Source organism: Poecilia mexicana, unplaced genomic scaffold (genome assembly GCF_051168715.1).
Source record: "Poecilia mexicana isolate PSO_F unplaced genomic scaffold, ASM5116871v1 scaffold_17, whole genome shotgun sequence".
Classification (NCBI taxonomy): Eukaryota; Metazoa; Chordata; class Actinopteri; order Cyprinodontiformes; family Poeciliidae; genus Poecilia; species Poecilia mexicana.
This window is the reverse complement of record NW_028263386.1, coordinates 21,617,346-21,642,453: the sequence shown is the minus strand read 5'-3', so window position 1 is coordinate 21,642,453 and position 25,108 is coordinate 21,617,346. Positions and strand designations below refer to the sequence as shown.

At 43.1% G+C, this 25,108-nt stretch overlaps 1 protein-coding gene across 2 annotated transcripts; it reads left to right on the top strand.

Annotated features, from left to right (window-relative positions):
- The first annotated feature begins 639 nt into the window (after positions 1–639).
- chd8 (chromodomain helicase DNA binding protein 8) lies at positions 640–24,548 on the top strand. Of its 2 annotated transcripts, none has more exons than XM_015002197.2 (39): positions 640–736; positions 2,508–3,684; positions 4,549–4,851; positions 7,047–7,160; positions 7,252–7,757; positions 7,848–7,959; positions 8,385–8,588; positions 8,715–8,783; positions 8,865–8,920; positions 8,994–9,111; positions 9,195–9,278; positions 9,387–9,524; positions 10,541–10,662; positions 10,770–11,013; positions 11,729–11,905; positions 11,990–12,133; positions 12,227–12,325; positions 13,033–13,192; positions 13,281–13,491; positions 14,441–14,636; positions 14,728–14,898; positions 14,996–15,286; positions 16,042–16,262; positions 16,373–16,575; positions 16,675–16,831; positions 17,350–17,439; positions 17,526–17,629; positions 18,127–18,250; positions 18,839–18,914; positions 19,022–19,293; positions 19,412–19,644; positions 20,577–21,242; positions 21,324–21,430; positions 21,526–21,747; positions 21,855–21,950; positions 22,197–22,310; positions 22,434–22,535; positions 23,214–23,318; positions 23,437–24,548. In XM_015002197.2, the coding sequence occupies exons 2-39, from the start codon at positions 2,611–2,613 to the stop codon at positions 23,803–23,805; spliced, it is 7,854 nt and encodes a 2,617-aa protein (XP_014857683.2). In that variant the 5' UTR covers positions 640–736; positions 2,508–2,610; the 3' UTR covers positions 23,806–24,548. The 2 variants fall into 2 exon arrangements, with proteins under 2 accessions (XP_014857683.2, XP_014857681.2); XM_015002195.2 differs by having other exon boundaries at positions 8,382–8,588.
- The last annotated feature ends 560 nt before the right edge of the window (positions 24,549–25,108 follow it).

The following is a 25,108-nucleotide window of genomic DNA, read 5'->3' as shown; positions in this document are numbered from 1 at the left end:
CCTTTCATAAAAGAAACTATCAAATGGCTGTTTTAGTGTCAGGACGCTAGAGGGCGCCAAAGTCCCGTCTTGGATACTGGAATTTCTGCTAGACGCGCGAACATCATTTTGATACAATATGGAAAGCTTGTATATATTTGATATAATAATAATAACCAGAACACGATGCAATGGGTAATCATGTGGTCTGCGTTTACGGATCTAAAAAAAGTCAACAGCAACACCTCAGGAAGTCTGCATTCAAATGATGGGGGGCTGATAACCTGAGCTATGGCAAATGCAATAAAATGCTAAAAAAATTATACCGTCAAACACAAACACGTCTGAAGGGTGAGTGGTCATTTGAAACACATCAAATTACATTTGGTTTTCTCAGGTCAACTCTAAAAGCGGCTGGCTTTAACTGACGGCATCTTCAGCTGTAAAACTGCAGTGATGAAGATCACCGAGTCAAATGATCCCTACTAGGCCGCATTTATTGTTCTCTCAACCGAACTACGGGGTCTCATCCCGCCCATGTTGGGGAGAGTAAAAATGACTGATGGTAAGCTGAGCCAATGAAATCGCCACATTCCGCCGGCCGGGAGAAACCCGACCAATCACCGTTTAGCAACTGCAGAGTGGGCTCGCTTTCTGCGTTCTCTCTAGCAAGAAGTTAGTTCCTGCTCTTCCCTGGCCGTTTCCTGTAATCGTACAGTGTTGTGAGACGGAGAAAGCCATGTGTGTCGATGCAAAGGTAAATTTAGCACCCCGAATTTATTACTGTGAGAGTCGAGGGGGTGGTTGGGATGGTTATTTCACGGTATTTTTGCCGAAAATTTAGACGCAGACCAACCGAAACAGCATTGCGGCCTAACCTGTGTCTGAACGTTGTCGGGCAGTGGTTATTGTGGCACGTTGCTTTGGTTTGGTCCGGTTTGTTGATGAGATTGAAGGAGTCCGGTAGACTGAATGGTTACTAGTAAATGACAGAGAGGGGACCCAAGAACCACGGACGTCCTGTGAACCGTCTTTTTGACTCCTGTATGTGCTCCCGGTGTCTCAGACGCTTTGGTAATCGGCACATTTTGGTCGCTGTAGAAGCTAATGCTAGCCGACGGGGTTTATGAGAGAGACTGCGATAGGAGCAGGGAGGAAAACATCCTACATGTCCTGCATCCGTACCCTGCTTGTTTGACTTTACTACACACTATTCCCATTCAGAAGATTTCTTTTGAACTACACTAAATATTTAATAGCACTGAATTTGCGTAATTATGTTTTCGGAGTTTATTCTACCCTCATTGTACTAACAAAGGTTTTCTGCTCATTTCGTCCAGGAATGTCTAAAAAAAATCTTCTTTCCTAACTAGTTTTCACTCTTTTATGGACCGTTTAGGATTAGTAATAATAATAATTATTATTATATTTTATGCAATGCCTTTCAGAAATGTCCACTCCTCTGGAACTTTTTCACACTTTGTCCAGTTGCAGCCTGTGATAGAGCAACACAGGGCAGAACATCACTTGTGAAGCTCAAGGAAAACAATAATCTTATTTTGTAAATCCTTACAAAATTAAAATCTGAAAAGTGTGGCGTGCACTTGTGTGTGAATGCCTCACATATAAGGATTCTTTAATCTAAGGTATTGTGTTTCTTATCATGGTTTTGAATAGTAAACCTCTGTTACTATTTCCAACAGCTTCTCTTCTAATATTGCTCTATATTTTGCTCCATTTAGCTTCTCATCAACTCTGAACTGCTTTTCTGTTCGAGCAGCATGATGCTTCCACCACCATGTCTCACAATGCAGATGATGTGTGATGTTGTATTTTGATCGCACAGCATTTTGCCAGTTGGTCACAAAGTAGAAAACACAATAATCTATTTTAATAATACACAAATGAAGTTATTTTACAACTTAGTCGACTTCTGAAGGCAGTTGGATCAAATTTATTTGTGTATATCAGAGTAAACAAGATGTAATACAAATGCACGTTCCATTTTTCAAACTTTTATTTATTTAATTAAGTCTTGTAAAATTATGTTCCTTTTCTTCCACTACACAATTACACTGTTTTTCTTTGACTTAAAATACAATCTGTTCTTTCAGTTTTATGAATTTAGTCATACAATTTGCAAGGTTTAGATAATGACGCACAGAGTTCAATGTAAATTCAAACTTATATGAACTAATTTAATATACTACAAGATTGTCGTTACTTTATTATTTGGCCATATATTGCTTAAAACTTTTCGATCCTTGAATCCTCGATCCACTACACCAGGATGTTTATGTTGTCTTCATGTTTATATACAATGCTTAAGTCTATATTACAAATCAAAATACCAATAAATACTCTTTATAGTTAAAGCTCATTCGATCAGATCGTTTTATGTATTTTTGTTGTAAATTTTGGTTTATGTGTTCATATTGGCTCGATTCTTGTCTTCAGCATTACTCTTCTAGAAGTTAAAGCTTCTAGTTGATGGTAAGCCATTCAACTATTTGCCTTTTTTTCCTCAGCTGTCTACCTGAAAGTTGAGAAGAATCGGGACAACTACCACATCGCTTCCATCTCGGAGTCTTTTAAGCTTTCTGCCCGTCTCCCTGTGCGGAGTGGGCAAAGATGGCGGATCCCATTATGGACCTCTTCGAGGACACTCCCCTGTTCAACCTGGACTCCCTGCCGGACGACTCCTTCTCTCACGGTTCCTCGGACCCCGTGGAGGAAGCTCTGAAGCTGGCTTTGGGGCAGGCCGTCCCGACGGGCGAGCCGGAGTCCGCTCCCGACCTCGCCATCAACTCCAGCCTCGGCGTTCCTGTAGCAGCTCCGGTCATCCCGGACCCGGCCCCCGTTCACGTTCCCACCCAGCAGCCGGTGCCGGCGGCGCCCGTTCAGACTGTTTCTGTCGCCCAGGCTGTCGACGCCGGAGCGGCGGCCTTCATGACCTCAGCCCCCGCCCCGGTTGAGACTGTGCCACAGATGCAGGCCCAGACTACCATCCCTGTTGCCAGCAACGCCAGCGGGGCGTCCAGTAGCACCGTCCTGCTGAGCTCACCTCTGACTGTTTCCAGCTCCCCAGCGACCACTGCCACCACGCAGCAGCTGACTCAGATAACTCACCAGCTCACGCCCCAGCAGTTAGCCGCCATCACGCAGCAAGCCGGCGGGAAAATCGTCATCCTGAAAGGTCCCCAGGGCCAGGCCCAGGTGCTCCAGGCCGTATCGGGAACCGCGGGTCAGGCCGGTGGAAAGGTCATCCGTCTGTTGTCTGGCACGCCGCTCAAGCCTGGCATGTCCATACTGCAGGGAGGTACAGTCTTAAATCAGGCCAGCCCAGGGCAGACCCAGGTCAAGGTGGGGGCCGCAGGGGTGCAGCGCCTGCTGCAGTCCGCCAACGGGCCGGTCAAGCAGGTGTTGCTCACGTCCATGCCTCAGCAGACACAAGGTCAGACCGTTCAGGTGCAGATTCCAGCCCAGGCACAGATAGGTCAAGGTCAGACTACTGTCCAGGTTCAACCTCAGCCTCAAACTGCTCAGATCCAGGTCCAGCCTCAGGGCCAGACCACCCAGATCCAGCTCCAACCCCAGGCCCAGACTGCCCAGATCCAGGTCCAGGCTCCGGGCCAGGCAGCTCAGCCCCAGGTCCAGACCCAGGGTCAGGTGCAGCTCCAGCCGGCCATGCAGGGCCAGACGCAGGTGAGCAATACCAGGGTGTCCTCTACACAGAACTGACCTTGGTGCATGACAAAATAAAAGCCGCCACACCTTCAGAATTAATTTTTAATATAAATGCTTAAAACAATGTGAATCAAATGAGATTATCAGAGTTTATCATGATACGTTAAAATGTGCCTTATGTTGAAAAACCAACACCGCCGCTTCCCGCTTGTCTGGCTGCGAAGCTGCTGTGTGCTGCGCTGCTTTCAGGAGTGAAGTAAAAGTAGAGACGACAGGCTGAGGTAGAGGGAGAGAAAATCTGAAAGGAAAGTTCCTAAAACAGGTCAAGATGAACACATTGTTAGATCAAGAGTATGAAAATGACTCCAGGGTTAAGAAATGTTGCATTTGAACGACAATAATGCAGTTAATTAATATAGCTTGACCTTCATGTGTAATGTTTCAGACACCATTTGAACAGCACCACACATATCAATGTCGGCTAAGTTTTATTTTATACTCGACACCAAGAAAGTTGAGTTTAAAAAAGCGTGGTTCTAGATGTCCTTATTCTAATAATTGATCGATGTAAGTTTGTACTTTTTACATTCATTTATGAATAATGTTTTTATTTTACCACATTATCCTGATTCTTCATTCAAAGTTGTTAATTTTTTTAATGGTTTCCATCTGAGAATCCGCTGATTGTTGCAGGCTACTTAGAAAGTAGTTTTTAGTTCAAAGTTAAGGATAAGATAATTTTTTTTACGCATTTGAAAACTCTAGGAATCTTGAAGGATTACTGAACTGACTTATTTCGATGTCAAAAAAAAGCAGAAAAACATCCCTTTACCGCTCTACAGATGTCTCATAATGACTACCCTCTCACCTGTCTGTTTCTAGGGTGGCGAAGCAAAGCGGATCACCCTGGTTCTCCAGCAGCCGTCCCAGTCCGGCTCCGCAGCCCCTGCGGGTCAAGCCGTTACCGCTCCACAGCAAGTGACACCCGGAGGTCAACAGCAGCCAACGCAGGCCCCTGCCAGGCTGGTTCTGGGTCAGCTCCCTAGCGGCAAACTGGTGCTCCAGGGAAGCCAGCTAGCGGCTCTGACCCAGGCCCGGGCTGCAGGTCAGGCCGGGGGGCAGCCCAAGGTCCTCACAATCCAGCTGCAAGTACAACAGCAGCCCAACCAACAAGGAGGAGTGAAGGTGAGATTTGAAGTGGGTAGACCTGGTATTAACATGCATCCTGGCTGAGCTGATTGGAAGTAGCACTTCAGATCAGTGTTCATATTTTGCACACTTGACATTCTATTAACCATATAGCCAGTTTACGGATCTGCTGGTGTTTTCTGTAACGTCTTCATTTCATTCTGTGACTTTGATCCTGGTGTGGTCCAGCTCAGATTAGTCTGAGACACATTTGAGTTGAGTTATTTCAACTCCAGACTCTATCAGCTCACCTGTGAAGTTTTAAAAGATGTTTTATGAGACGGCAAATGGAGAATAAATAATGTGTGACCTTTCAAAGCTTTAGCTTCAGCACAGAAGAGATTTGAACATATAAAACCTCACAGCAATAAAACTGCACACTTGGCTAGCACACTGTTAGCTTAAGCGCACAGTTGATTTAATGAGTGCGAAATCTGAAAAAGAAAAAACTAAATATCACACAGATTTCTTCAGACCACTTTTAGAGGCGTGCTGAATATCTATTATGAAGAATATTGTCCTAAATGTGATGACCGACTGTGATTGAATAATTTTCTTTATGTGAAAGTGAAAGCATCTGCTCACTTTCTGTTTATATTGTTATAGAAATACAGTAATTAGTGCCAAAGTCAAACGGAAAAGTACTTCCTCTTTATAAAGAAAACAGTAAAGAAAAGTTATGCAACACTTATTCAAATGACATCTAAGCAATATTATCTCAGATTGTTAAAGCTGCAGTATGTGATCCTTATAAAGAGCATGTTTTTTTTTTTTTTTTACATATTTGTTAAAACTGTTGCTACGCTGTGACGAATAATATGTAAAAAAAAAACAACAAAAAAAAAACAATCAAATATAGAGATCAGCTGCCTTCTTCCAGAACTGCAGAAATAAACTGTCAGAAGCAACCAATCAGAAGCAGGAGGAGGGACTTAGTGCTGTCAATCATGCTAGTGCACTTGCTGATTACATTTCTCCAGATGGAGCTCAGTTTTTTCACAGATTATCCGTCTCATATTAAACTGTCTTAGCAAATATGTTAAAAATGTTGATTATAAAAGTTACATACTGCAGCTTTAATGTCTGAATATTACAATAGCTTAAGTGTATTGAACATAAACAGACCTGTTTGTTGCTCAGCTGACACATGGGACACACTGAGTGGATTTTCATGTGAGTTTTTGGTGGACTTAGTAGGATGTGTGTTAATGCCAGGTCTGAAAGAGGCTTGAGTGAAGTCAAGTTTTTGTACAACACATTTCAGCAACAAGGCAGTTCAAAGAGCTTCACACCATAAAAACGTAAAACACTAACCAATAATGAAGCAAGCATTGAACACTGCATTTTGTCAAAACCCATCATCAACGTGCAACAGGGCCGACCTGTCGTCTGCAGCGAGCGCCTGCGTGAGCGCCGTTTAGTTGACTAATTCAAATCTTTTTCTCAGAATGACTAATGCATATGACAAGATGTGGGATTGTGGTTTTACTGTGGTTTTTATAGTGAATCACATTCAGGTCACATCTGGGTGCAATATTTAATGGGTTCAAAACCAAATTCTGCATCGGTGGTTAGAGGAATCACCAAGTTCAAATTCTGTAAAAAAAAAAAAAAAAAAAAAAAAAAAAAAATTATATATATATATATATATATATATATATATATATAGTATTAGGCACCTTTTGCTCTCCAATTATTAATTGGTTAATCCAAAAAATAGTAGCTTTATATATGATAGTTGTGTATTAAGTCAAGCAGGAAGGACTGAGACTTTCATATGTTAAAATTATTTTTAGCTGTAGAAGCATCCATTCTTTATCAGTGACTAAATGGTTGCTATGTTATTACATTTTAGGCAATAAAATGTTTACTTTCCATATTTATAAAATTAATTTAATTATTCTTTAATCTTTTAGTGCAATAAAATAATTCATTGTACAAAATAGGTTTAGGTGGTTAAATGAAAAAGTAGTAGACTGGAAATTTTTTATTTTTATTTGATTAATTGTCAGAATAATCGATAGAATAATCTATCACTAAAATAATTGTTAGTTGAAGCCCTAAAAATATTAAAAGATGCGAGTTTTGCATTTTAAAACCTAGCCAGTGTAGGAATAGTTTTTTTAATTTTTAAAAAAAATGTTTTGCCTACTACTATATTTATGGTTAACCTTTCTCTCTGGCGTTGACAGTACCAGTTGGTATCGGGGGCTGGCGGCACCGGCAGCCCGCAGGTGCTGCAGATTTCCCAGGGCCAAGGAGGGCAGCGGGTCGCCGTACCTCTCAAAATGCTGCTGCAGCCGCAGGTAGAGCCGCTCACTTGGATGTAAACGCACGCCTAAGAGCATAATCGTGCAGAAAATAAAATTTCTTCCGTTTGTTTTTCTCTCCGTTCAGACGAGCTCGGCCACATCTTCTGGCGGCACCGTCTCCGTGGTGAAGGTCATCAACCCGTCGATGGCAGCACCCCCCGCTACGACCACGACTCCATCGCAGGCCATCCGCATCACCAAGGCCCCCGGCGAGCCCGCGGCCGTCCGACGCGTGGAGATCCTCTGTAAGCAGGAGAAGGCCAATCGAATAGTGGCGGAGGCCATCGCTCGGGCCAAAGCACGCGGCGAGAAGAACCTGCCCAGAGTCCTGAATCAGGACGAGCTTCCGTCTACGCAGACCTCCCCGGAGATGGGAGGGACTCTGACTGTTGTCTCAACCGCTAAAAAGAAAAGCAGTGGAGGGGGGAGCAAAAAGAAGAGTCCCATATCCGGAGGACCGATACCTAAAATCATTGTGGGGACTGACAAGAAGGGCAAAGTGGTGAAAATATCAGGAGGGACGATTGCAGTGAGCGGCGGCGCAGTTATAGCCGGAGCCGGAAACAAAAGCAAGAGCAAGGCAAAAGCAAAGTAAGTGTTCTGCTCTGTGTAGTGACTTCAACCATGTTAGCTCTTACCTCATATCTAAGTTTAACCTTTCTCTCTACTTTACCCCATCAGCACTATTACGCTGGTAGGAGCAAAGAAAAGAAAGAGAAACGCATCTTCAGACGTCTCTGATGGGGAGCTGAGCCCACCTTCACCTGCTGCACTGGAGGACGACATGATCATGGTAAAAAAAAACAAAACATACCTGGACACAAAGATTCAGCACTTCAGAGTTTTGATTGATTATTTTGATGATTAATAGAGCAATCAAATAAAAAAAGCTCTCCCATTCTGTCACAGCTACTTAAGCTAGTAAAATAAATATATGAAAGTGGAAAAGTTCCCATTTTACGATTCAAACATCACTTTCAGTCTCAAATTTGAAGTATGACAAAGCAGACGAGGAATAAAACATTTCAATTTAATTTAAAAATTAAAAAGACAAGGTTAAACTGAGGCATTAGTAAACCGTGCCTCTTACATTTCACTTTCAGCCCCAAACTTAAAGTGTGAAAAAACATATTTAAAAAAAAATAGATATTTCTTGTCTGTGTTTTTTCATGTCATTACTCTTTTTTTTAACTAACAATTCCCTGGTCTGGCCAGAAGAGGCGCTCCAACCGTGTGGTGAAGAGGAAGAAGTACACGGAGGACTTGGATATTAAGATAACAGACGACGAGGACGAGCAGGAAGACGTGGACGTTACCACGACGGCAGCCGCCGTGGCCTCCATCAGCGGAGGGGCGGCAGCTCAGCTGAAACAGGAAGTGGAGCTCGACGGCAACGGACAGCCCAGCATGCAGTTTTTTGTGGTGAGTTCCTGAAACGAGAAATTGTTTTGAATCAATAATGGCTGGGTTTTTTTTAAACATATTTATATCTATTTGCAGATTTGATTTTGTTTAAAACTCTTTTTTCTTTTTTTTCTTTTTTTTTAGGAGAATCCAAGTGAGGAAGATGCCGCCATCGTAGACAAAGTCTTGTCAATGAGAATAACCAAGAAAGAGGTTTTTTGTTTGTTTGTTTAAATCATAAACACTTTCTCTTGCGATTTGACTCTTTTCTAAATGTGTTTTCTTCTTTTTAAGGTTTCCCCGGGCCAGTATACGAATGCTGAGGAGTTCTTCGTTAAATACAAAAACTAGTAAGTCTCGTTCATATTAGTCACTGTAACGAGTGTGAAGCATCGCCGTGAAACCTCCCCGTCTCGTTCTCAGTTCATACCTGCACTGTGAGTGGGCCACGCTGGAGCAGCTGGAGAAAGACAAGAGGATCCATCAAAAGATCAAGAGATTCAAGACCAAACATGCTCAGATGAGGCATTTGTTCCAGGAGGTCAGCTCCTTCTGGCCGACTCCCGCACATTCCCACGGAGGAAGGACGTCGGCGAACTGAACTGTATTTGTGGTTCTCTGCAGGACGAGGAGTCTTTCAACCCAGACTATGTGGAGGTGGACAGGATCCTCGACGTGTCCCACAGCGTGGACAAAGACAACGGCGAGGTTGGTGACAGGTCACTTGGTTCACAATGAGACCTAAGACTTTTCTACTTCTCTGCTTAGTTTAAGTGTCATATTTTCAGGAAGTTAATATTGTCTGATTTGCTCCAGCCCGTCATCTACTACCTGGTGAAGTGGTGCTCTCTGCCTTACGAAGACGCCACCTGGGAGCTGAAGGAAGACGTCGACGAGGGGAAAGTTGAAGAGTTCGGCAAAATCCAAAACAGACAGCCTCGCCTGAAGAGATCGGTGAGTCGTTTCTGGTTCAAAGGATATTTCAAACTTACCCAGACCAAGCGTAATGTTTATGCTGGGGGAGGATTAGAACATTTTGATAAATGATAAAGCGGAGAATTCGAGATGTTGTCTGCAAGTTGTGAAAAATGCATACAAGCGACTCTAAAGCATTACAGTGTAGGAAATCCTGTTGATTTTATTTGCTGTTTTTGTTCAGAATCTTCTAATTAATGATGAAATGTTTCAATAAATCACTTTATTAATCAACTGCAGGCTTTTCTACATTCATAAATTGTTCAATAATTCCTGATTTTTTTTCTATTCAATTGTTGAAATCTTATCTATTACAAGAGCAGCTGTTTGTTGGATGTTAAATGTGTTGCTCTTTAATTTCAGATAGATAAAAAAAGATTTAAAAAGAGACAGTTTAGTGAAACATTTAATATTCAGCTTTTTAAGCTCCTGTTAGAGGTTCTGTTCATTGCTGTCATTGTCTATAAAAGGAGCCATTTTCTTTTCCTCCTTTTTCTAAAGCTTCTTAAGCGAACTCAAAATTTGCTTCAATGTGCGTGTGTATATTTTGGTTTGTAGTTTGACTAAACAGTCTGTTTACTGTTAAATATTTATTATACTTTGTAAAAAGTTAAATGTGTTCAGAAATTGTTTTCTTTAAGGGCTCAATTATTACAGTGGGAAAAAAGTAAAAGAAATGTAACAATTTTAGAAAAACTATGCTATAAAAAACTATATTAACATTATTTTTGCTCTATCACAAAGAGTGCACCACCGATTGCAGTTTTCCAGCAATCACTGATATTTTAAAAAACCTGGCTTTCCCATTTTGATTCAGCCGATATTAATTTTTTTGTTTAGGTTTTTTGTTTTTTCCTTAAAAGTCTCTAAGTTGGCAACCGTGGATCTGCTGTCACTAACTGTGCAGACTTTACCTCGCGGGCGGTTCGGTCAGTCAACCACCTCTCTTGTAATAATTGTGGACAGCTGATCGACTTGTTCCTTACTCTCCTCAGGCGCGGCCTCCTGCCAGCTCATGGAAAAAGTTAGAGGAAACCCGAGAGTACAAGAACGGCAACACACTCAGAGAGTATCAGCTGGAAGGAGTCAACTGGCTTCTCTTCAACTGGTACAACAGGTAACCATCAAAACGCATTCATGTGTTAGTCGCTGCCATCTTTACTGGCGTTTCGCTCCAGTCCTCCATCTTTTATTCACACTCCCCTGTTGTACGGCGTCTTTCAGGCAGAACTGCATCCTGGCAGACGAGATGGGCCTGGGGAAGACCATCCAGTCCATCACGCTGCTGTCCGAGGTGTACGCCGCCGGAGTTCAAGGCCCCTTCCTGGTCATCGCTCCGCTCTCCACCATCACCAACTGGGAGAGGGAGTTCTCCACCTGGACCGACATGAACGCCATTGTGTACCACGGGAGCCTCGCCAGCCGGCAGATGATCCAGCAGTATGAGATGTACTGCAAAGACGACAAGGTGAAAAACGCACGATAACTGATTACAGAGGAGCTGGGCGATAATTAGATTTTATTGATGAATTGAATTGATTTTGAGAAAATCTGGATTTATTTTTGTCACTGATTTGGACTACTTGGGTTTCCATAGTTCAGAGTGACATCAGTGCACCCAGAGCCGCCATTTTGTTTGACGAGCTTGTTCTGCAACTCTTGTTTATTTTTTATTTTTTTAGTTACGAGAATTATCACAATATTACCAGAAAAAGTCGTAATTTTATAAGAAGTAAAAAATACCAAAGAAATGGGAAATGTTATGACTTATACTTAGTTGTATAATGAAAAACTTAAATATTTTTGAAACAATCGTGCAGACAAGTCAATTTGAAGACAAGACTTCACGAACTGAGTCATCAGATTCTGATAACTAAAAACTTTTTTTCTCATTAAAACTGTTTTTCAGGTAAAATTCTGTCATTTATCCTAATATCACGACTTTATTCTCATAATTAAACCAACATTCTTGTAGCCTGGCCCTAGTTCTCCATCGCACCACTCACAGGAGAGATTCCACTTTTTGAAAATGTTTTCCGCAATTTCTGTTTTAGAAAAGAAAGCAAATAAAAAAAGCAATTAAAATCAGAAAAACTGAATTTTATTTTTAAGCCATACCACTCGGCTCTCAGCATGACTGTGGCTCATCCTTAATCAAACCAAAACTCCGTTTCTGTTTCCAGGGACATTTAATCCCAGGCGCGTACAAGTTTGACGCCCTCATCACGACCTTCGAGATGGTTCTGTCGGACTGCCCGGAGCTGAGGGAGATCTCATGGCGCTGCGTCATCATCGATGAGGCTCACCGGCTGAAAAACCGAAACTGCAAACTGTTGGACAGCTTGAAGATGCTCGACCTGGTGAGAATCAAGACGATGAAATATGGATTCTTTTTTTTTTTTTTTTTTCTTCCTTCAGCTTAATGTTTTGATGGATTCCCTCAGGAACATAAGGTGCTGTTGACCGGCACGCCTCTTCAGAACACCGTGGAGGAGCTTTTCAGCCTCCTCCACTTCCTGGAGCCAGCTCAGTTCCCGTCTGAGATCGAATTCCTCCGAGAGTTTGGAGACCTCAAAACTGAGGAGCAGGTGGGAAACGCATAAATCTGGCATTTCGTTGCCACTTTGTCTGCAGCTCCACATGGAGCTGATTGCAATTTTGCAAAACTGTCTTTTTAATAGGTCCAGAAACTGCAGTCCATTTTAAAACCTATGATGCTGCGGAGACTCAAAGAAGACGTGGAGAAGAACTTGGCACCCAAGCAGGAGACCATTATTGAGGTCAGCTTGTCTTTTTTTATTACAATTGTCCATCAAACTATTTTAAATTAAATTAAGTTTTAATTGCATAATGTCAGATGGATTTCTGTGCACTATAAATTAAATTACAGTGCCTTTCAAAATTAAGTCGACACCCAGAACCTTTTCACAATTTTATAACTACAAATTTTAATAAATTTGATTAGGATTTGTTATTTTGACATTTTCCACATTCACTTACATAGAGAAGTTACATGAACAATTCACATCCAACACTTTATAAAGTAAAATGAAATAGAAACACTTTGTTTGGGAGCTATTCTTCTAATAGTCCTTTTGTTTTATCCAGTTTAAGTTCTGTTTTAGTTTTTTTCATCACTGACTGTGTTGTTAATAGTGTCCAGTTGTGTTTTTGATTGAAATTTTAAATGACAAACTTAAAGTAAAGCCTGATTACATAGCAGAAGCAAAATGATTCATAGTTTTAGAAAATATTTACAAATAAAAATGTGAAAGCGAAGGGGGGCAGACGTCTTTATTAATATAAAATCATATAAAATCCAGTACAGCTAAGAAGTGTTGGATTATAAAACAATATCACAAACTTTTAGGAGTCTATGAATTGACCCGAACCACACAAGCAGAGCATCAGAGCCAATCCAAAGAATGTCGAGGTGGTTGCTTTTGTTAAAGATAACTGGGGAAATTAAAACCCCGTTTCCTCCCAGGTTGAGTTGACTGATATCCAGAAGAAGTACTACCGGGCCATTCTGGAGAGGAACTTCAGCTTCCTGAGTTTAGGAGCCAACAGCAACAGCAACGTCCCCAACCTGCTCAACACGATGATGGAGCTCCGAAAGTGCTGCAACCACCCCTACCTCATTAACGGTACTGCGCCGTCATCTTTAACGCGCTCCGTTTCTTTTAGTGTCGACTACGTTTTATTTTTTTAACTGAGACCTGGGGTCCTGTTCAGGTGCCGAAGAAAAGATCGTGGCGGAGTTGCGGGGGAAGTACGACCCCCTGGCCCCAGACTTTCATTTGCAGGCCCTAATTCGGTCCGCCGGCAAACTGGTGCTACTTGATAAACTGTTGCCTCGGCTGAAGGCCGGCGGCCACAAAGTGCTCATCTTCTCCCAGATGGTGCGCTGCTTAGACATTCTGGAGGACTACCTCATCAACAAGAGGTATGCTTGTTTTATTCAACTTGCTAATATTGTGTTGAAAATTTCACTAAACCACACAGTATCAAAAATAACACATACTCGGGTAGAGCATGTGTTTTGTAGCCATCAATAGGTTTTTTTTTGTGTGTGTGGATATTTCATGCTTTTTAAACGCATTCAATTAGGACTGAAACAATCTGATTCATCATGATCAATTGATTATTGAGATGATTGTCAACTAATTTAGTAATCAATTAATAGTGTTAACTGCAGCATACAGACAAAAAAAGCATTTCTTTAAAGAATAACACTGAGAGCTGTGTTTATGTCAAAGCTGTACAAAAATATAATACAATTTGCATTTAAGATGTAAAGATATCCTTTGTCTTTAAATATGTTCTGTCCAGAACCAGAATTTTACTGGGTTCAGATTCTGTAAAAAAGCACCTTTTGCTATCCATTTACCCACAGTTACCCAAAAAGTGGTCAATAGATTATAGATTGATTGAGATAATTGAAAATTAATGAGGTAGTAGATTAATTGTTGATTGGATTGAAGACTAAAAAAGATCACTTGATGAAAGAACAACATACTCACTGCAGTATGTCAAAACTGTACAAAACACACATACATTTTGCCTTAAAGGTATACACATAAAAAACATTTCTTCCATAAATATGAGGCAGAGTTTTAACTAAACCTGGTTTAAACTCTGTAAAAAAAATTACCTTATTAATCAAATTTTACTACATTATACTAATACTAAATCAAGCAGAAAGCACTAAGCTTTTCAAATATCGATATTAGAAACATCACTGTATCAAAACACTGATCAAGCATACACTGAAGGAATGCTGTGGTGTTGAATTTTAGGCAATAAAGTGTTTATTTTCTTATTTCAAAAAACAGTCAAATTGTTTGCATCAGCCATTTGTGTCCAAGTTTCATCCAGTTCCCTCCCTTACGCAGATACCTTTACGAGAGAATTGATGGAAGGGTTCGTGGGAACCTGCGACAGGCAGCCATCGATCGGTTCAGCAAGCCGGATTCGGATCGCTTCGTCTTCCTCCTTTGTACCCGTGCTGGCGGTCTGGGTATTAACCTGACCGCTGCCGACACCTGTGTCATATTTGACTCTGACTGGAACCCTCAAAACGACCTGCAGGTGCGACGTCCTGTCACGGTCGTGTTTTGTATTTTGCGGTCATAACCGCTCCGAGTTGTGGCGGCAAACCTTCTGCGTCTCTTCTGTCCAGGCCCAAGCAAGATGCCATCGTATCGGCCAGTCGAAGGCAGTAAAGGTCTACCGCCTCATCACCAGGAACTCCTACGAGAGGGAAATGCTGGACAAGGCGAGTCTGAAACTCGGTCTGGACCGTGCCGTTCTACAAAGCATGAGTGGCAACAAGGACAGCAACGTCAACGGGGTAAGGAGAAACCCGTAGCACCCAAGTTCGAGCAGAAAAAAAGTCTCTCGTCCCGTTTGTGTCAGTTGTGTAAATGGCTTTACGTCTCGTACGACAGCTCCAGCAGTTCTCCAAGAAGGAAATCGAGGACCTTTTGAGGAAAGGAGCTTACGCCGCCATCATGGATGAAAACGACGAAGGCAGTCGGTTCTGCGAGGAAGACATCGACCAGATCCTTCAGCGGCGAGCCACCACAATTACTATCGAGAGCGAAGGCAAAGGTTCTACGTTCTCCAAAGCCAGCTTCGTCGCATCCGAGAACCGCACCGACATCGCCCTGGACGACCCCGAGTTCTGGCAGAAGTGGGCCAAGAAAGCCGACATCGACATGGATTCCATCAATCAGAAGGTAAACGCAGCAGACATGCTCTGGTCAAGTTTTTACAGACAGATTTAAATGTGTAGGTTTTGTAAAACTTTAATCTGTGTTCAAACATTTTTTAGAACATAGAAGAAGATCTAGGAAAATCATTCAGAATGTTTTTCTGGCTGCATGTTGTAATTGGATATTAATCATTTATATTTCAGGATAGAAATATAAATGACACGGTGGTGCAGTGGTTAGCAGTGTTGTTCCTGCAGGGTGTCTGCGCCTCCTTAAAAAGCCTTAAATTAATGTGTCCAAAATGAAGGGCATAAAATGTCTTGAATTCATTTTAAAAATTAAGTTGGCCTTTAATGTATTAATCGCATGTGTTAAAATTTTTCTTTACAGGACAATCTCGTAAATTAAATGTATTTTCTGTCAGGCAAAAGTTTGAGTCGCACTCATCTTCATTGCATTCTGCGACTCATGAGGCTGCCGATAACTCACTGCTAACATACCCTTGCTAACTAGCTAGCTTTTTTTCCCATCTGTTATGGCTTAATGAAAATGTATTGCCAGTTGACTAGATGAAATTTGTACATTTCTGTCGTGATGCAGGTCTTAAATTCCATTTACAGTGGTCTTAAAGAGTCTTAAATCTGAATTGGTCAAACCTGCAGAAGCCCTCCCTGTTCCTGGACTCAAATCTCGGCCTGCGTTTGTTTGAATAGGGCTGATAAATGTATTGACTTTGTATCGCATGGAATAGCTAACTAAGTTTGTCGTTTCTTGCACAGAACACGCTTGTGATCGACACTCCCAGGATCCGGAAGCAGACGCGCCAGTTCTCCAGTTTGCGAGGCGAAGGAGGAGACCTGTCTGATTTGGACAGCGATGACGAGTATCCGCCTGCCAATTCAAGACACTCCAGATCTTCCCGCCGCTCCGACCGCCACAGCGGGGGAGGTTACGGCCGTACCGACTGTTTCCGGGTGGAGAAACACCTCCTTGTCTATGGGTATGAAAATATTTGAGGCGTACCATGACTTTATCAAGTTTTGTTTGTGTTTTCACATTGTCTTTTTTTTTCTTTTTTTTTTTTTTACACAACCTTTTCGACCGGTTCAGATGGGGCCGCTGGAGGGACATCTTGGCCCACGCCAGATGTAAACGACGTCTGAGCGAACGTGACGTAGAAACCATCTGCCGTGTCATCCTGGTGTTTTGTCTAATGCACTATCGTGGCGACGAGAACATAAAGAGTTTCATCTGGGAGCTCATAACGCCACCGGAGAACGGCAGGGAACCCCAAACACTACTAAACCACTCTGGTAGGAAGCTGCACGTTTATCAATATGTAAAAATAAATGTAAATAACATTTCTCCCCCACACAAAATATTCCTGCTTACATTTAATTTTCCTGCTTTAGGCCTTTCCATCCCCGTTCCAAGAGGCAGGAAAGGTAAGAGGGTCAAGGCTCAGAGCACGTTCGACGTTCAGAAGGTGGAGTGGATCCGCAAGTACAACCCCGACACCCTGCTGCTCGATGACAGCTACCGCAAACACCTGAAGCACCAGTGCAACAAGTTGGTGAAACTTTTCCAGAACTAAGTTCACGTTACAGTGGCTCGCAAAAGTATTCACACCCCTTGAACTTAATCACATTCGGACGACATTACACCCACAAACTATTTATGTGGCAGATTAACACAAGCTCAGTGAGCAGTTGTGCGAATAATCAGTTTTATAGATTAATCAAATTCTCGGTATTTGAGAATTTAATTTTTGGAAAATCAGTTTTTTATTGTTTTAGTCAACAATGCATTTCTTGTGTTTCCAGAGTGACGTTAACACAATGAAGAACTACCGTCTTACAGAATTTGGTGTTAAAAAAAATCTGAAATTTTATCGTTTATTGCCCAGTTCTACGTTTTATAGATGTGCACCATGTTGTGTTTGCTCTTTAAATTAAATCCCAGTAAAATCCCATAACGTTTGTGGTTGTGCAGTGACAACAGATAAGTCGAGGGATATAAATACGTCAAAGCTCTGCCTATGCAAATTTTCCTGGTTGAACATTAACTCCTCCCCTCTCCTTTCTCAGAGTGCTGCTCAGGGTCCGTATGCTCTACTACCTGAAGCAGGAGGTCATAGGTGAACATGCAGAGTCTGTCCTGAAGGGGGCTGACATTAGGTAACAAATGTAGTGAAGTGCAAGCAAATTTCATCACCAGAGTTTACTGAGATCCAGCTTATGAAGCGGGTTGGATGGTTTTTCAGGGATGTCGACATCTGGATGCCGGAGATGGAGCAGCAGGAGGTGCCTGCAGCTTGGTGGGACTCTGACGCCGACCGCTCGCTGCTCGCTGGCGTCTTCAAACATGGTAGGTCCGGCTAAAGCCGTTCTGCTTTTCACGTCCAGGTTCAGTGTGTCTGCGCGTCCTTAAAAAGTCTTAAATTTGTGTCTAAAATGAATGCCTTAGAATGTGTTAAATTCTTTTAAAAAAGAAAGAAAGAGCCAAGTAATTCAGGTTTTTTTCTCATGGGATCTTCCTGTTGCGCAAAAGTTTGGCTGTAACTATATGCAGTGTTGGAAGCAGGAAGCCAGGTTCACAGTTTATGCTAGTCTTGATTGTAATGCAGCAAGTTCTACCAACCATCCTCTAGCTTTATAGGTATTTTTGGCTTTATCATTCAAGGTGGCGTTAAAAACAATTCAATTTGTCTTGATGAAACCTGCAGATACCCTGAGGACGGTTTAGTTTGTGCCTTGGTGTTCTGATGAGCCGCTCCACTTTTCACATTTGAGGAACTTGCACTCTATTCAATATTTTTTTGTTTTTTCCAGTTGAACAGCCTTGGTTTTTATCCCCGTTTCCAGGTTATGAGATGTACACTACCATGCGGGCCGATCCCTGCCTCTGCTTCGTGGAGAGAGTCGGTCGGCCAGACGACAAGGCCATCGATGCTGAGCAGCACACTGGAGACGCTGAGCTTGGAGACGAGTAAGTTGTGTTTTTTTATTATAACATCAGTGCTCATGTTGGGAAGAACTGCTTGGATTGTGGTAGATATTAGCTGATTTAACTATTTGTTTCATATATTCACAGTTATCTTGCCCCAACAAAATTGTATTTTTCTGAAATCTTTCCCACAATAAAAAGCAGTAGAAGATATTGTTACACTGGTCCTTAAATGCTCTGCCTGGTGTCGTCGCGTTGACGTTAGCTAAAGTTCACAGCATTTACCGGATGATTTGCAGTTTGTCGGAAAATAGGGATTTTAGTTTGTATTGCAGGTTCGAATAAATGTTTGTTTTCCAAAATTTCTTTGATTCTTTGTCACAATAAAGAAAGAAAGCAGATGTTTAAGCTGCTATAATTAGTGTACAGCTCTTTAAATTAAAATTACATAAAAATAATCCAACAACCAGCAAATCATTCTTCAACCCATTTAATTTTTAGTTTATTCTTTTATCTAGCAATCTTTAGAGTGTGCTTTGTTTGGAGTTTTGTATTTCATAAACTGTTAATCTTTTTCTGAACACATTTTTCTCTCTCTTTGCTTGACCGTGTCGCGTTTGTTACGCTCAGTGGCGACTTTGACAAGTTCTCAGAGGATCCAGAGTTCAAGCCAGCATCTAGACTCTCCAAAGATCTTTTTGATGAGGTACCGATCGCAGCGACAACTTTGGAGTTTTGTAGCACCGTTCTAGAGCAGGAAACTTTGGAGCTCAGCGGTTCACTCATCAGTCTTCGCTCGACGTTTCCTTGCAGCCTGACTCTATGAACGTGGATGACGAGATCTCAGTGGAGGACAAGTCGGTGCCGATGGTCACGGAAAGCGCAGCCGTCCACAGCGGCGTGTGCGAGTGGCCCTCGAGCTCTTCGCTGACGGCGCGGCTGAGGCGGCTGATCACGGCGTACCAACGCAGCTACAGACAGGAGCAGCTGAAGATGGAAGCCGAGGCCAAAGGGGACCGCCGGCGCAGGCGCTGCGAACAGGCCAGCAAACTGAAGGAAATCGCACGGCAGGAGCGACAGCAACGGTAAACCATTGATTATTTGTTTGAGTTGCCACATCGAATCATTTATTTAACAATTCTGTTTTCTTTCTGGAACGAACGGTTTAGTTTAGAGTGTTTTTTATTCACGCCTTCTCTGCAGGTGGACGCGGAGAGAAGAGAGCGACTTCTACCGCGTGGTCTCCACGTTTGGAGTGGAGAAGATCAAGAGGGAGCCGGGTGTCTCGGAGGAGGGGGATGCGGAGTTCGATTGGACCCGTTTCCGAACTTTTGCCCGTCTGGATAAAAAAACCGACGAGAGCCTCAGCCGATACTTCCGTTCATTCGTCACGATGTGCCGGAGGGTGTGCCACCTCCCCCAAGGCCGTGGTGAAGGTAGCTGCTGTTTATTTTGAGGTTTTCTATTTCATCCCTTTACAGTCTGAATGTTATTTTTCATTCGAGATTCACCAACTTGGCTTAATTCTGTTCTAACAAAAATTAATTTCAAGACAATCCTCATTTATCTCATTTTTATCTACTTAAAATGATGGCATTTTATAGATCCAAAATGTTAGATCTATTTTAGAGTGCCGTCACTCTAAAATAGATCTTCTTTATATCTGATGGTGGGGTAAACCCAGTTTGACTGGGGACCAAAATTGCAACATTTGTTGCATTTCCAGCTGGTGCGTTCATTTTCACACTGCACTGTGTCAAACGGTCCAAACTCTTTGAACCTCCTGTTCAGCCCCTTCACCTGTGTTGGCGCTGCACCAAGGACTACTGAATGAAACGAAACAAAATCCTCTGGAGAAGACACAAAGCAGAGCTTCTACTTGAAATGTAAACAAAAATGGCATCAGATTTTAGCAGTCGTAAGGTTTTACTTTTGTTCTGGTAAAAGATCACTATCAATTTCTCCCACTAACGCTGGCATTGTGCATTTGTTTTGATTCCATTTACCCAGAATGCACTGCGCCATAGTTCAATTCCTGCTTTTGGAGCGGCCTCTGGTCCACTTGTATTCAAACCGCACCAGAGTTCACTTCAACTGAAGTGGACCAGAGTTTTTTTTGTTTTTTTTTTTGCGTTCCCCCAAATGAACCGAGCGATCCACGCAAGTAAACTAGAGTTTGTTAAGGCAGGCTAAACAGTGCTGAAGTCGACGCGCTCAAAGTTGAAGGCATCCAAGGAATAAAAAAAAAATCTATTATTGCTGTTTGATAATTACAAGGGAAAAGGGGTCATCTGATTGGTGGATCTCTAGTTTGCACTACAACGTACAGTTTGTCCTGCAATAACAGAATACTTGTTTTTGTCCGCAGATCCGTCAGAGCTGACTCAGACTGTGGCTCCCATCACAGAGGAGCGAGCCTCCCGCACGCTGTACCGCATCAGCCTCCTGCGGCGCCTCCGCGAGCGCGTCCTGCCCCACCCCTCCCTGGAGGAGCGCCTCCTTCTGGCGCCGCGCAGCGCCGAGCTGCCCGCCTGGTGGAGCCTGCCGGACCACGACCGGCAGCTGATGCTCGGCGCCTCGCTCCACGGGGTCAGCCGCACCGAGCTCTCCATCTTCTCAGACCCGCAGTTCACCTTCATCTCCGCTCGCGACGAGTTCATCCAGAACCAGCAGGCTCTGCCGCCGCTTCCACCTCCCCCTCCTCCTCCACCGCCTCCGCCCATCATGACGCTCAGCCAGTCCAAGTCTGAGATGGACTTAGCCGGAGCGAAGGGGGAAGGCGCTGACGAGAGCGCCCGACTGTTTGGGGGGAGAATCGGTAGCGACCTGCAGAGCACGCCCTTGGGTCACCATGGCGGCAAAGCGCAGGGTCCGGACTGGAGCTTCAAAAGCAGCAGGGAAAGAACGGAAAAAACCGGAAGGAAAGGCGAAGGAGGGTCCGATTCGGATTCGGACTCCGACTCGGGCTCGTCGTCCTCGGAGCGCTCCGGTAGCAGCGACGACAGCGGAGACAGTGACGAGGAAGTAGAAGGAGGTGAGTCCATAGATGGGATAAAATGAAAACAACCGGAAGTAGAACCAAAGACTTCACATTCGCACTGTTCTCACTTTTTAGGCGGCATGAAGGTGGGAGACGTGGATGAAGAAAACAGTTTACTCTCCATGATTCCATCTCAAGATAGCATACTTCCACCTGAGCCAATCAGGGTCGACTGGCCTAAGGTACCTAAAAAAGAAAAACTATTTGTCTACAGCGGACCAAAAATCTACCAATAGCTTCTTCAGACTAACGCCGCACGTTCTGTTTCCTGTTTCAGGACCGCGTGCTGATCAACCGCCTGGACAACTTGTGTCACCTGGTGCTGTCGGGTCAGTGGCCCTCGGGGCGGCGCTACATCCCCGAAGCCCAGCTCAACCCGAGCTCTGAGCTGGTGGGCGAGGACATGGCGTACACCCGGGTCATCCGGAAACCCAGCAGCGCACCGATCGGCATCGGGGCGGAGGGAGAGGACGGAGAGTTCACCGTGAAACTCCTCAAGGTGACATGATACGGGAAGACCAGCCTGGTGTTGGACATCCGCTGCTTTCCTTATGGTGGGTAGCGATTTGGATCTGTAACTTTGACGCCTCTCTGTCGTCCTTTCAGGAGGAGGGTCTGAAGCTGACGTTCTCCAAGCAGGCTCTGCTGCCCAACGGGTCAGGGGGAGAGAGCAGCGGGCGCAAGAAACGCAAAGACCAAGAGGTATGACTTCATGGTTTATTCTCCTGTTCTGTTGGTCAGTTTTTTTTTTTGTTTTGTTTTTTTAGCAGTACGGTGTTACAAGCTCTTTATATTTATACCAGCCTTGTTTAGTCCATTTTAATCGAGATCCAGTAAGTTTTTATAGAAAGTCCGGTCCGTTTGTAGAGGTGTGAATCGAACTCTGATGTGTACCAAGAAAACGAATTCTGGTCCACCAAACTGACCGGCCTGAATGATTTCTTTCAGCTATCAGAGCTAGACGGCCTCCATGACCCGCTGGAGCGTGCTCCTCGACGGAGGGACCCCCCCACGTGGCTGAAAGAGAATCCAGATTATGAGGTGGAAGGAGACATGCTGGAGGTGAAGTCCTGGCTGTTGAGCATCAAGAATCAAGAAAGTGTTGTTGTGTGTGGCAACCCGGGCTTCGGGCATGAATTTCAACACTTCCAGGGTGATAATTCAGGTTTGTGTTTTGTGAACCAGCTGCTGGTGAACAGGAGCAAGAGGAAGAGGAGGAGGCGAGCGAATAAACCCCTTACAGGCACAGAGAAGGTCAAGGTCATCAACATGCTGACGGGAAAGAAGGTGACGCCGTTTTCTTCTTCCCTCTATGTTCCCGTTTGTCCCTTTGACCCCATCTTCCTTCATTCTGTCATTTTTCTTTGCGTCTCTTTGTTTCATTCTTTCTTTCTTTTAGCAGTCTTTTTCTCTTATTTTTTTATTGTTTATATTTTCTTGTCTGTCATTTTGTCTTTTTCTTCCTTTGTCTTGTTTTTTGTCTTTTCCTTTGACTTTCCACTTTTTTCTCTTTTTCTTCTCATCTTTCGTTTTCTCTTCCATTGTGTCATTTTCGTTTCCTTTTTATCTTATTTTCTTTTCTCTCTTTTTTATTTCTGTCATTTTCTTTCAGTTTCTTTTTGTCTAGTTATTTCTTGTTCTTGTATTTCTCTTTCTTTTTGTCTTTATGAAATTCTTTTTTGGCTGTTTCTCTTTTTTGTCTTTTGTCTTCCTGTCTGTTTTGTCTTTATTTTTCTTTCTTTTTTATTGTTTCTTTCCTTCCATCATTCCTTTCTTGTGTAATTATTTTCAGTCATGTGTTCTTAACCCCACGGTTCTAGATGTGAATCCTGTTCATCATAGAAACATCTGATGAACTTCAGTGTTGTCCATTTAAAAATGACACTTGCGGCCTGGGAGTTCTGGAAAAGTCAGGAAGTTTTATGTCAGAGCTGAACCAGCTGACATTCCAACGTTTCTCTGTAGGTTGGAGCTACTTTCTGTCCAATGCTGCAGGATCTGAAGGAGTATCTGGAAGAGAATCCTAACATCGCCGTTGCACCCGAGTGGTCTGAGACGGTTCAGAAATCAGTACGCTAAATATTTTATTCTTCATGCTGTAAAAAAATTACCTTTAACAGTTGTTTTGGGTTTTTTTGTCAGGTTCTTTACATCTTAGACGGATGTTTTTATTTTTTTCTTCCCGCAGGGTTTGCTGCCTGAATCCCTCTTCCACCGCCTGCTGACGGAGCACTCCGAGATCCCGAAGAAAAGCCACCGGCGGCGTCACCACCACCACCACCACCATCACCATTGCCACACTCCCGAGCCCACGCCCGAAGACCCCACCCTGGACGGCGTAGAAGAGACTCTGGTTTCGGACGGAGCCTACATGATGGACGAGGAGGACCTGGAGACGTCCCACCACTTCCTCACCAGCCCGGACTTTGACGTCAAAATGGAGGGCGGCGACAGCCTCTCCCAAGGCGACTACGACAGCTCGGATCAAGAGGCGCTGCTGGATGATGTCATCATGGCGCAGAAGGACTCTGACTCTTCATCGAGCTCGGACGACTGACTGGACTGACTCGTCTCCCGCGCCCCCACCGTTCAAAATGAAATCATGCTATTCCGAGATCTTTTTTTTTTTTTTTTACCAACATGTAACAAATGAATTGTTTTTTTTTCCTACCTTTATTCTTTTGTTTTATTTAGGATTGTTTCTGTGTAAGGAGCAAAGTGTGCGTCCATCAGTTTGTTTTTTTTTCCTACTGCGGTCATGCTGCACCAAGCTCGTCTCGATCTTCCTCGTGACGTCTCTCTCGTCGTTTTTATTTCCTTCTCTTCCATCCAAACCCATGAATTCCCATCACATTCCCAAACGTGACCAAACGGGGACCCTCGCTGTATAGACACACTTTTCATATCTTTAAAAAAGAAAAAAAAACTCAAAGCTGGTCCTCGAACGCTACATGAAACTGGATACATTTACTGAGCAGAACAGATCCCTCAATCCCCTCCTACCCCCGATCTCCTTTTCCAGAGGAGCCTGTGAACTATTGGAGGAGGGGGGGGGGGTTCCAGTGTGTGGATATACTGTTAATGTTTTCACTCTGTGGGAAGGGCTTGTGGGGAGGGAGGGAGAGGGGAAAATGGCGTTATTAGTTACTGAAGCAGTGCGAGGAGGATGGGTGTATTGTATAATGTAGAGCTCGTCAGTTGTGTACTATGGTGCAAAGATGACGGCTGTGAGGTATTATTCTTGTTTTATGATCTGACTGTATCTGTGATATGAATAACAGCAATCTACAGTGGTAAAAACCCCTCTTGTGTGCATCGTCTTTTTGACACGAAAGGAGAACTTGAGCTGGTTACAATAATTTCAACACATTGGAACAACTCTCTATTTAAACTAGATGATTATTTATTTGATCATTTTAATGTGGAAAGTTAACAAACCAAAACTACTTGCATCTAGTTTTTTGTTTTGTTTTTATTCTGTTGAGCAACAACTGACAAACTATTCATTTCCAGCTCTGCTCACTTTTATTTTTGTAGAACTTCTCAATCACAAGTGGAAGTCAAAACCTAAACATAAAACAATCATAAAGTAAAAAACTAAAACAAATTGTCACCTTCCTAAAATAATGGCTCCCAAGTCCTTTTTTCCCAAAGGTGATTTTTGGCAACAAAAAAAACACAAAATCCCTACCTCTTTTTAGCTGAAAGATTTGGTTAAAAAAAAAAGACCTAAACTATTATTTTAGGAAGGTGGTGAATTAAAGGTATGTAAAATAGGATTAAGTTGCCAAGTAAGGAAATTAATAAATTAGTAAAAAATTAATTAAAAGGTAAAAGTTAATCAAACTAAACTAGGATAT

Bases quoted from the DNA above. Each gene is read 5' to 3' on its own strand.
- chd8 (XM_015002195.2), top strand. From the start codon at position 2,611: ATGGCGGATCCCATTATGGACCTCTTCGAGGACACTCCCCTGTTCAAC. The intron at 9,112-9,194 runs GTCAGCTCCTTC...GGTTCTCTGCAG, and splicing joins TGAGGCATTTGTTCCAGGAG to GACGAGGAGTCTTTCAACCC. The intron at 12,134-12,226 runs GTGGGAAACGCA...TCTTTTTAATAG, and splicing joins ACCTCAAAACTGAGGAGCAG to GTCCAGAAACTGCAGTCCAT.